Raw genomic sequence first — 12,759 nt, forward strand, 5'->3', positions numbered from 1 at the left:
TCCCACCTGTGAGGCTATGAACCTCTGGGTCATCTTAGACTCCACACTCTCCTTTTCTCCTCAGATCTCTGACATCTCTAAGAAGTCAAACAACCAGCTACATCTCCTCAGAGGTATTCTTCCTTTCCTCACCTTCCCCCAGAAGCTTACTGTCTCCAGAGCTCTGGTTCTCTCTAGGCTGGACTACTGCCAACAGCCTCTTTCTAAATCTGCCTACTCTTCTTCCTCCACAACTCATCTAGAACAGGACTGCAAGACTTGTCCTTGGCCTCAAGCCCAGGGATAGTATCTCTCCAGACCTGAAATATATTGGCTCCCAGTGGCAGCAAGGATCACATTCAAGACCCTCTGCATTGTACACAAGGCCTTCTGGGGGCCTGAGACCTCAATACCTCCAACGCTCTCTTCGGATATATCTTCCAACTCAAGCTCTTTGCTCCTCCACTTCCAACTCTTTGAGGGTCAGTCACTTCTCCAAGCAGCGAGCTGGGGGCAGATCTCTTTCTTCGGCTGGTGCCTCCCTTGGAACAGCTTCCCTGCCTCTCTGAAACTTGATGAGAACCATCTCTGGATCCGGAAGAACCTCAAGCCCTTCCTCTTTGCTTCTGCCTTCTCTCCTCCTCTCCCCTGCTGACTTCTTGACTGATACTGCACTGGTCACCTGGCTACCCTCTGAATTCAGGCCCAGGTCCGTGCCCGTCCAGTTGCACTCCCACACTGCCTCTGGAATCCCCATGCACTTGTGGTCTGCATCTGCAACTCTACATTTCCCTTACCTTCATTTATTGACACCTATTGTGTGTACTTTAACACTCGCACTTGCCACCTGTTGGCTGCACTACTTGTTTGTGATCCTGTGTCTGGCTCTTGCCCACCCCTACCACTGGCACTTCTCCCATCCCCTATCCCCTGCACCTGCACGATCTCAATGTCACTAGGCCTAGTAAGATTGTAGTTTTTGTCCTCGCTCGGTTTCCCCTCCCTTGCCTTGTCGCGCATTGAAACACTTGTGTATAGGCGCATCTTAAATGCCATATCATATCATATCATACTGTATAAGAAAGATTACACCTGCAAGTTTGTTGGGAGTACAGTCTTCTCCAAAGTCCTCTTCCGTAGAGGTGAATCGAAGGATGTCCACAAAAAAGGGCAAGCCTTTTCCCTCATTCATTCCATAGGTACATTGGCGGGAGACCAGCTGATTGGACAAGTCTACTTCAAGCTGTGACAACTGGTACCCAGGAACCTGCTCATTGGAGTGGACAGACCCTACTAATGGTCTCTAGAAACCTTAATTTCTGGAAATTGCAGAACAGAGAATCGACCTTGACCCAGAAAACCCTGGACACGGCCCCCCAGCAACCACAGAACCAACATAGTAAACTCTGGCTTTTCCTGCACCTCCAGACGTCTTCAACACTGGTTTGGGCACCTTCAATACCATCCATGCTGCTGCAAGGGACCCGGGGGAGACTATTTCAACATCAACGCTCGACTGCCTCCGCCTCACATATCTCTACATTTTGCACATCTAAGAATGCTAAAAGTCTTTTGACGCCCCAACTCGGCATCGCCTGCTTTGTCAGAATTTTCAGGACCTACGTCACCATTGTTACAGTACCTCAACAATCCCTTGAGCTAATTACGCTTGCTCGCTGCCATAAAAAAGTGTTTTCTTTTTCGCATCTGAGGCCACAGTCTTCCAGAACTGTCGATCCAACACACTAACAATTGCCACTCTGTCAAACTGCACTTCTTAGCTGGATTCCATCGAGCCCTGAAAGTGCCAAGACTCCGAGTTCAATGCTGAAAAGCCTGCAAATCAAGAATAATTGCACTGAAAGTGGGTCTCTACCCCATAACTGCTTTAAAGGGCCATAGCAACATTTAATACCCCTCTCCTTACCTTCTTAAGACAATATATCACGACCTTGGCGGTATCCCGGCTGTAAATTCCCCAGGATACTGCCAGTGCAAATCACGTTACCGAACTCAGTCTGGCGCTATTAGCTTCGGATCCCGAGTTGCAGGGGCGGTAAAGCCCCATTCCCATTGAGTCCATTGACCCAATGGGACATTCTGGGCAATATTACTGCGGTGCTATTAGCGCCACGTTAATAGCGCTGCAAACGTGCATAAAGCACCAAGATTTACCTCCAGCTTTTTGCTGGTGGTAAATCTTGGCATTTCCACCCAAACTCGGAATTGGACGGAGTGGTAATGCAGCGGTAATAGCGTTACCACTGCATTTTTGCTTGTTCGCCCAACCCGTGAGGACCCCCAATGTCTTTAACTGGACTTTGATGCACAAACTGTTTGCCTGCTTCTCTCATCATCAAACCCAGAGTGCCTCTAAGTGTGCATTCTCTATGTTTTCTGATACAAGGGTGGGTCATTAGTGTTTTTAGTAGTTGTAATTTTAGATTAATTAAAGTCTTTATCATGATAGAACTTCAGGGAAATTCTTTTATTTTGGTAATGCAGTACTATTTTTGTTTGGACTGCTTCTGTTCTAGCTCATACCACTCCTGAAGAGTATAGCCTGCCCTCAGCCCAGACCCCCTTAGAGGCAGAGGGGAGTATACCTGTGGGACTATGCCTGTTTTACCTTTCTGATTGGGATCATTACTGGTTGAGTGGCAGTGTGTGGTTGACTAGGAGTTTAAACCAGAACCTACTGCCGCAGAGCAGAAGCCATTTTGTCACAATTAGAATATATGTGAGTTGAAGGCAACAAGTTATGCACACCCATTTACCAGGGACCCTAGGCGAAGTCTTTTTTTGGCCAATGCACTTTGGGCCCTCCAGGGATGGGGGGCAGGCAAAGGGTTACAGAGCTTGGTCATTCTATCTTTCATCTTTTGAAAAAGGGGTGTGTGGGACAAGCCACTCATCCATTCTAGTCACATTTACTGTTCTTTTCCCCTCTAGATCTGGGACTATTACATTGACAGCGAAAGCCACCAGTTTGTGAAATGGAATGAAAATATCATGCCATATTCCATTCCCCACGGTCAAGGAATACCTTCAGAAGCTTTTGTACGAACCGTTCATGCAGAGGTAAGATAATAGTAATACCATCATGCAGATGAATAACTCAGATACGTGGTCACCTAGCAAATCCTATTAGATTATAGCCAATTATAATGTAGGCATAAGACATTGGCCCTCATTCCGAGTAGGGCAGTAAGGGATACCGGGCACTGGTAAGGAGACAGGTGCTGGTAATCCCTTACCGCCCTACTACGAGGTCCCTTAGCGGGTCCCTTCCTTAACGCCTGGTCGGGGCTCAAATGGGAATGGGGAATGGTTTGGTGAATGGGGACTTAACGGTCCCGCCAAGGTCTGACTAGATCTGTAAATCCCCATTGCACCAAACCGGACACGGTACCGTTATTGGTGGCAGTCATGGTGCAAATAGCGCCATGACTACCACCAACCTCGGAATGAGGGCCATTATATCACAAGTATGTTACAAGTATGGCTGATGTTTTGTAATCAATGAACATAATGTAATGATATTTGTAGAATGTTAAAGTTGATGGATGCTTGCTCCAAAATGTGATCCAATGAAAAATGTACTCTGATTTAAGGTTTTCCCCAAAGCAACCAACTTTAAGTACTGCATGCTTTTAACTTTCCTCTGTCGCAACAGAAATACTATTCAAAGACGGAGAGGTGTAGACGTGTATTATAAAAGGGTATGTTTTGTTTTTCAGCAAGTATTGTATCTGTCAAATCTTCTGTCCATTGCTGGCTGGCCAATCATTTTACTTGGGAATTCAGGATGTGGAAAAACTGCCCTCATGCACGAACACATCAACACTCTCTGCTCAGGGGATGTAGCTGAACTACTGGAGCTCAAGATAGCAACTAACAGGTGAGTAGCCTTAATTGCAAGCATTTAGTAGTCATACGGTTTATATTACATCTAGAGACGATTGGATTCATTGAGGCACAAAGCATATGTTAATCCACAGTCAAACACACAGTTGCGATTTTTTTATTACAATTGAATTCATTTTTAGCACAAAGTGATTCTGTTTTTTAAAATATCAGATAGTTAATTTTGAGAGAGCTGCTTTCTTTATCCAACACATTGGTTTGCTTTTGTAAATGATCCCTTTCTTCAATTTAATTTCTAAACAATCAATTTGACTTTGCATTTTTGAAGGGTCGCAAATTTATGGAAAATGGGAGTGATTCCTTATTTACAAGTGGAGCGAATTCTAGGTAAAATAAGCCTATTGGCTTTCGCTGAATTCAATTCTCCCAGACCTATTGTTGACTGAATCATTTTCCAAATCTACTAGATATGTTTGTGTGGCGCGAGTGGAAGGTGGGTCGGGAAGTGAGTGGGTGTGTTGCTTCTGTTTGTGTTTATGCCTAGGGGTGAGTAGGACTGTATTTCCTTGAAATTGAAGGGGGCAGAGAAAGGGGCGGGTTCAACCATCAAATTAAAATAAATCCCTGCGTGGGCGCGGACGGGCTAGGGATCAGCTTTAGAAGGGTTCGGGAGGGGGGATCGCTCCATGAAATCAAGATGTTTGAAAATATTGAAGGCCACACACAATTGGCCAAAAACAATCAGTCTTTTATGCATGCAGCATTCAATATTCGAAAATATCACATAGAAACGAACGTTGACGTTTCCAAAGTTTGGCAACGTGCATTTGCCTATTTTGAGTTCCGGCCTACTCGGATGATCGTTATGTTATATTGTAATAACAATCCCATTGACATCCTAAAGGCTCTCTGGGCCTCATTACGACCCTGGCGGAAAGTGACTGACCGGACCGCAACAGCGTAAATAGCGTTTCCGCCATTGCACGAAGGAGCAAAGTGCGGCTAATTACGACCCATCGGGCACGAGCATTACGCCATGGCGGAATCCGAAAGGCTGCGATGGCGGAAATGACCCCAAAACGGCCCTTACCGCCGCCGTACGCTGCACCAGGTGCAATACCGCCACCCATCTTAGCGGTCACCGTAATGAGCGGTCACCGTAACGAGCGGGCACCGCAAATTACGGGCACCGTAAATATACGGAAACGGAAGTAAAAGCATGTGGCCGGAACGGGAAACAGCACGCCGCACAACTATAAAATCCGAATCCCAACACAACCATTAAAAATCCGACCCTGACACACATCCCAACCCGTTAGCAACCCCAGTTAAAAAAATAAATATGGGAAAGGTAGCCAAGAAAGCGTGTGATCGCAAGCGGCAGGTCCACTTCTCCCGAGAGGAACTGACCGTGCTCACCGAGACCCTCCAGGAAAATGCCGCCGTCGTCTTCTCCAGTCAAATGACCAGGACGGCCCTTGCCAACAAGAAGGCCATATGGGCCCTGGTGGCACAGCGCGTAAGTGCGGTGGGGACAACACCCCGCACGCCACAGCAATGTCGCAAGCGGTGGGACGACCTGCGGATCCGCGTACGCAGCATACTTTCTGCGAACAGGAACATCGCCACAGCTACCGGGGGGGGTTCAGAGTCGCCCATCAAGTTGACCCCCTGGGAGGATATCTGCGCCTCCACCATAGGAATGGTGAGCATAGAGGGAGTCGGAGGGATGGAGAAAGGAGTGCCGACATCCGGAGAATCAGGTAGGTTGGCCAAGAGAAACAATGCGAAATCCACAAAACACGAACATGTGCAGTACCATGTGACCCCATAGTGCAATACATACTTTGCCCTGACAGCGCCCTCTAAAAGTCAGAATGATTAAACAAATCAATCAAGATGCCATAAACAACCCCTACATGTGCAGCATGCACCCCCTAACTGCAGGCAGCCAAATGAATGCATCCTCAATCCACACGAAAATGAGACCACCTCCAAGGCCCAGTCCCAAATCAGCCTCATGTACCACCCCAATGCATTTGATACGTTGCCATTCCAAATCCGACAGACCCATAACTAACGCTCGCCCCTCTTTACTCCACCACAGGGTCCGATACCAACGACGAGCTGCAGGACACCCCTACCAGCACGCCTGCAAAGAGGGCCAGGACCAACGTCCCAAGAGCCTCCACCTCAGGTGCAAGGATCAAGACACGGCAGCAGCAGGAATCAAGTGGCAGCACACTGGAGGGGACTGCAACAGGCACCCCAGCAGCCAGCAAGTCCACAACCCCAGCACCACAGGTCCCCCCAAAGAACGTATCTGATGGCACTGCCTCTGGTGGTAGCAGCACCATAGGTGACACAGCTGTCATGCCAGCATGCTCCGACACGGAAAACAGTGCTGGCGACGTAGGTACCATCCATGACCTTTCCCAATCCCCCTGCATGTTCCATCCCCTACACCATGACGAAACCACGCAGGGGCACCCTGAAGACGACGACTGGCCAACCCCCACAAGTCCTGTGCCAAGGCAACATGTGTTGAGCAGCCCCCCTGTCACACCACCGCAAATGTCCATGGCCCAGCAGAGGCAACAGTCCCTCGACCTGCTGATCGAGCAACAGCAGGAAGTGTCCACGCTACTCAAGGACCATGCAAATGAATGCGGGGGTTCCAGGGCAGCCATGGAAACATCCACCGAGACACTCAGGGCACAAATAGAGAAAAGTAGTGAGAGCCTCAGGGGAGAAATGGAGAGAAGCACCGAGAGCCTGAGAGCACAAATGGAGAAAAGCACCGAGAGCCTGAGAGCACAAATGGAGAAAAGCACCGAGAGCCTGAGGGGGGAACTGCATGCGACGTCCAAAGACGTTTGTGCTGAACTTGCTGCTGTGCGCCGTGTGCTCTCGGAGCTCTCACAAACCCTCAGAGACATGCATGGACGCGAGCAGGCAGAGACATCATCCGTGGCAAGTTCCGTCCAGGGCAGCCCCCAACGCAGATCTGGCAGGAACCTGCGCTCCACGGGCAGGGGTGCCCCTGATACCCGTAGAGGGGGCTTGCAATAGCGTCTACCCACGGACAGCATGCATATTTGGACACTGGTGTTGGGGGGGGAGGTAGTAGGGTGGAGGGGGTGTGTTGGGCTTCACTGGGTGGCGGGTCCATAGGGTGTATAAATCAAATCACATTAACAATACAGCACCTCATTATCATCCAATGACATGTGTGGACATTGATATTTGCGTACGAGGCCTTCATAGGCGTACAGTCCACAATGTGCCTGTACTACACACACACAGTGCCACAGGTCCCCTTTCCGTGTAATAGGCACCATGCGTGGTTGCTAGAAGCATGCATCTATGATGCTCTGTCGGATTGCACGTGCATCCTGTGCCTCATGGACTCCTTGAGGTGCCTCCACATCCCCACCCTCATCATCATCATCTTCAGGTGCATGCAGTACAGCGTCAGGGGGCATGGGCACATTCCTACGTATGCACATGTTGTGCAGCATGACACATGCCATGACCATCTTAGAAACCTTCTCATGGCTGTACATGAGTGCCCCGCCAGACCTGCTGAGGCTGCGGAAACGAGCCTTCAGTAGGCCGAATGCCTGTTCAATGACCACACGGGTACGTGAGTGGGCATGGTTGTAGTCCTCCTCATGCTCGTTCTGTGGGTTCCGGATTGGTGTAAGGAGCCATCTCTTCAGTGGATACCCGGCATCACCTGTATGAGACGAATAAAGGGTGTCAGTGGAATGATAGTGCTAAGTAGCCCCCCCCCCCTCCTGCAAGGTCATTGACGCATCAAATGGGCCACGATGTCATGCATGGAATGAGACTCACCGAGTAGCCAGGATCTGTGCCCTGCGTGTCGCTCCATGTAGCGTGGTATTCTTGTGTTCCTCAGGACCATAGAATCATGGGTAGATCCTGGAAATCTGGCACAACAATGCGTAAAGATCTTGTTGGAGTCACACACCATTTGCACATTGATTGAATGAAATTGTTTCCGGTTGCGGTACTGGACCTCCATGGCATGTGGGACAACCAATTCAACATGGGTGCAGTCGATGGCACCAATGCAACCCGGGATGCCGCCAAGTGCATGGAATCCCACTTTTGCGTTGGTAATCTCCTGGTACGTGCGTGGTAGTGTGATGTGGTCGTCGGCGTGCTTCAGGAGGGCATCGTGCACTTGGAAGAGTGTCCGTGAGAACAGTGGCTGTGAAATGCCATGCAACTGTCCCACTGTGTGCTGGTAGGTGCCTGTGGCCAGGAAGTGGAGTACAGACACCACCTTCAGTAGGGGTGGGATGGCGGTTGGGCTATCTATCATGCTCACGAGGTCAGCATGTGTCATGTCCACAATGGCGATTATGGTGTCCCGGTCCAAACGGTAGAGGGTGTGGATCTGCTCAGCAGTGAGGTTGAACGGATCAGCTCGGAGGCGTGGGATTGCGGGCCGCCTGCGTGGTGGTAGTGGCAGTGCTTGTGGGCCTTGCTGACCCTGCCTTGCCCTCCTCCTCCTCCTTCTCCTCCGTCTCCCCTGTGCGCCCGGTTGTTGTACCTGTTGTTGTTCGTCGTCTTCTTGTAGTTGTAGCACTTGCAGTGCTATCTGGTCCCCCAGGCCCAACATCGCTAGTCCTGCCGGTAGCATTTTGGAGTGGGAGTGGTTGTGGGAGGGGTTTGGGTCTGCTATATATGTGCTGTCGGCCTGTATGGCCTCCACCTGTGCTGATTGAATGAATCTGTGGCAGATGCAATCCCTTCTGGCCGAGCACGTCCCGCACGTAAGGCTGCATTTGGCCGCATGGCATCTTGGGATTGGAATCATGTATCAAATCCCGATGGCAGTGTGATGTACTTTGACTGATTTTCATGCTATGCTCCCATTGTTACACATGCTATAATTGCAGCCGCTTACATACCTGTGAAGAGTCAGTGGTATGTAGGGCTCGATCGATGGCCGACCCTCATGCAGCACAGTAACGTACTTCACCGACGGGCGTGGCGTCCCATTTGTGATTGCAGCCAGTTAGCATTATGACACACAGCCGCACTACATTGATGTAATTGTGAATGCAAGCGTTCACAGAAGCCTTTTCGACGTAATGTTGCAAGTGAGGAATTCGAAGGCCAGCATTTTTGGTTTTGAAGTAGCGGCGAGGATACGCCCACAGGTCTGGCTGGAAATGTAACGTTCTATTGTAGAATGTCCTTGGGACATGGCCCATAACGAGCAAGCAATGAATGATATGAATTGAATGGGATGCGCAATAGCGTAGTGGACGATAAGGCAGGACGTTCCCAAATCCATCTTGCTTCACAACACTACAGATCCGGCCAGGAGCACAGTGGTTTTTGCAGACTGCATTACGCACAGACGCGGTGGAAGTTTCACATATTATGTGAGTGAATATTCATGCGTTTTCATTGCGGGATGAGGGAATGATGAATGGATGCATGGACAGATGATTCCATTTAGGGTCTGCCATGTACATGGGTTTTTTGAATCACTCCCCTTCCCCTGCGCTATGTGATGCAAGGCTGCCATAGTGGGACTTACGTCTATCTGCCCTTGTCGGATCCTCCCTGTCTCGACGCGCCTTCATACACTTGTGTCTAGGCACGTTACTAATCCCATGTCATGGGTTCTATCTTGACGGACGCATGCACAGTAACCGACGTTGCCAATGGTGTATTTACCTCGATTGATTTCGTTATGAATCGATACTGATTTAGGGGTGTGTATATTCCTTTGGAGTGGGCTAGCATGCATATGGGTGTGGATTTGGTGTGTTGAATGAAGATTGTAATGCATCATGAGTCCCGTAATGCAATCGGTTAATTTGTGTTTCATTTGGGTGACAGGTATCTCCTGCCCTATTGCAGATGCCATCTCTACGCCACTCCTCCAGATGGGTTTTACTCTCGACACCTGCAGCTTCGGGTGAATCAGTGGAGCACCATTACGATCTTATGGGACGATCGCCAATGGGCCACATGCCCTTACGCTGTACTGGTGGCTAGGTGCAACATTTCGGCCTTTCAGCTCGACTAGTGCCTGCCTCATGGGACGGACCTGCGGTTCTTGCCGCTTCCATGTTGCCTTTTGGAACGTTGATGTAGGCCCTGTGTGCCATGATGGTACAGGGCGTCACACAAGTGGAAGCTGGTCAATTATTGCAGATGCAGCCCTCGGTGATGATGGATGTTTTGGTGTTATTTTGCAAATTGCTGTGGGGCCTTTGTCATTTGGATGTGCATTTAAATTGTATTCCGATATTTGTCGTGTTGCGTTATTCTTTGCAGGTGATGTGGCGATTTTCGATTTGTGGCGGTATGTATTGCGAGATGATCTGCATTGTGTTCCGCCTTCTGAGTTGAGTTGTGTGGTACAGTACTGGCCGCGTTTGCCTACGTAGCACAGTATGGTCACGGATAGGGGCTGCCATTGTGACTGTTTACATGATGTGCTGTTCAGGGGCGGGGGATTGGCTTTTGGCCGACTGGTGCCTGTCAGCCAGGTCGATTGGTGGAATGATGGGATGTTCAGAATGTGGCTGGTCACAGGTGCCTGTGTTTGCGTGCGTTTGTTGGAGGGGGACTGGGGTCATGTCCATTGAAATAGCTTCTGTATTCATGCCATCTGTGCCCTGCAGCTCCCATCGGCCCCTCTTGGGATGAGCCTGGCTGCTCAGTCACTCTGCCAACTTGTGTGGTACATGCTTCTGCTGATGGTTGGTTTGTTTACTGGCAAGAGTACAGGGCTGGTGCAATCCCCCTCAGGATGCTGTTTTGGATGTTGCCTTGCGCTGGTGGCAAGCGATGGGGGACTACTGTTGTTTTGTGTCATGTGTTCTTGATTTTCATTTTGATGTATTGTACCTTCACATGCCTGTGCTGCATCAGTACGGCTATGGTGACATGCCGTACATGGATGCCCACTCACGGGGCGCTTTGAGCCCCTGCATGCATTTCTACGTTGGCATGCATGGGTGAATTGTAGATTTCACTGGTTGCATAGTGTGAGTACATTGCGCCTGCCAGGAGTTGTGCAATGTGGCCAGGGAGTGGAGTACAGGCACTCAGTGGGCCATTTACGGTTGGTTCACGATGCCGTATTTCTCGCCATGGCGGAATGGTACTTTACGACGTGCTTGATGGCGTTCAGTACATGTCCGCTAGGGTCAGAATTCGCATACCGTTGCGCCATGGCGGTGATTCCGGTTTTGCAAGGCGCGCGTGCGCGTACTTGGTGCAGTTAGCGTTGCCGTTCACTGCGGTGTCGCTAATGGCATCGTACTTTACGGTGACGGGTCATAATCGCAACGAGCGGTGTTCGATGGCGGTATTGCATTTCCGCCATCATTTTTCCATTTCCGCCAGGGTCGTAATGAGGCCCTCTGTGTCTGCCACTAGGTGAGCCAGGGACAATTGGTTGGAAATCCTGTGGCGTCGCAGTTTGTTGGTCTTCCTCATCCCCTGAACATGCTAAATCTCGTGTGTACCATTCTCATATGACTGATGCAGCAGTTGTACATGGAGAGCATACTTAACGGACAACACATTTGAGTGGAATGGATGACAATGTTAAGTCTTTAGTAGGGATTAGTGGCTATTTGGAACATTTGCAGTGCATTGCACTCGGTAAAGTGAACAGAGCATAAGCTACATTTCGCTTTTTCTGTCTTTCACTACAGTGTGCATGGAGTGATCTGCATTATGCACGCTTGAGTATAGCAATTATTTGTAATCGGTTATTTATAATGCGCTTAAAACCCAGAGGTTTCTAAGTGGGGACCTTGGGATCGAACCTGTGTTGCATGGTGTCGTCTTGCTTCCAAGGCGAGCATGTCGCCCCTGAGCTATCCTCCCGAGATGGAGCGATGATCCGTATAGGTGTCATTGTTCGCTGGGTTCCACATGTATTTTGTTGATGCAGTAAAAATGGGTACAATCCATGGAAATGATGCCGGTATGATGCAGGGACCATAGCCAGGGGAGTTGCTAGGTCTGGAAAAGACCTGGGGCTAAGCTGATGTCGGAACTGTTGGGACTGGGGGCTAGCTAGTCTTTTGGCTGTAGCTCCTAAGATTCTATCTGGGGCTACAACCAAAAGATCAGGGGCTATAGCCCCCTTACCACCCCCCTAGCAACGCCCCTGACCATAGCACTGATCCCCGCCCATCGGCATAAGAAGTTTCCAAGTGGGAAGTCCCCTTTAGAGTTTACTTGCAGCACTTCCTTCCACCCTCCTGGGAATAGGACAGATGCGGGGAAAAGCCGGGAAAGGCTTTCTCTGCCCTTTACCCCTGAAGTCGCCCATTCTGAAAACATCTGTACCTTTTTGAAAAAGCAGTCTACATGAAAAATGCAACAACAAAAGTTTTAGACATTGTAAAAAGAGCAACACATATTCCAAAAAACATTAGAAAACGCTGCATTGTAGTGTGGTAAGTTATAGGTGATAGGAATGTCACAGGAAAGAGTTTTGCAGATGAAGTGGAAAAATAGGTCAGCATGAGGAGAGTCATAGTGCAATAGGGTAACATTGTGTGAAAGCTGAGCAAGTAGAAAAGTACAACTATCGGGGGTGAATAGGTGAAGGGTGCCCAAATGTATGCTGCGCCTGACTACATTTAGCTTGTGAATGGGAAATAAACCGATTTTACATTATGATATAGCTCTTTATTCTAGATTCCCTATCTTCTAAATGATATAATTATGGATGTTGTTATTGCCAATTAACGCTTCTCCATGTATTGACCTCAGAACGTTGTAGGACTGAGTGAGTCTACTTTGGTATCCATATGTCTGCCTCGTGATTTCCCTAAATTGTGGTAGCGTTTTAAAGCAATCTTCTGATATTTATGTTGCTGGTTTATAGGTTCTGTT

The 12,759-nt window shown here is 49.1% G+C and overlaps 1 protein-coding gene across 1 annotated transcript in view; it reads left to right on the forward strand.

Annotated features, from left to right (window-relative positions):
• The window catches only part of LOC138487325 (uncharacterized), a 2,513,852-nt gene that overhangs the window by 1,342,443 nt on the left and 1,158,650 nt on the right, over positions 1-12,759 (forward strand). Inside the window, exons 56-57 of the mRNA XM_069613924.1 lie at positions 2,932-3,060; positions 3,720-3,880. Coding sequence (XP_069470025.1) covers positions 2,932-3,060; positions 3,720-3,880 — 290 coding nt within the window. The remainder of the gene's footprint in view (positions 1-2,931; positions 3,061-3,719; positions 3,881-12,759) is intronic.

Source organism: Ambystoma mexicanum, chromosome 9 (genome assembly GCF_040938575.1).
Source record: "Ambystoma mexicanum isolate Mex_15411 chromosome 9, UKY_AmexF1_1, whole genome shotgun sequence".
Classification (NCBI taxonomy): domain Eukaryota; kingdom Metazoa; phylum Chordata; class Amphibia; order Caudata; family Ambystomatidae; genus Ambystoma; species Ambystoma mexicanum.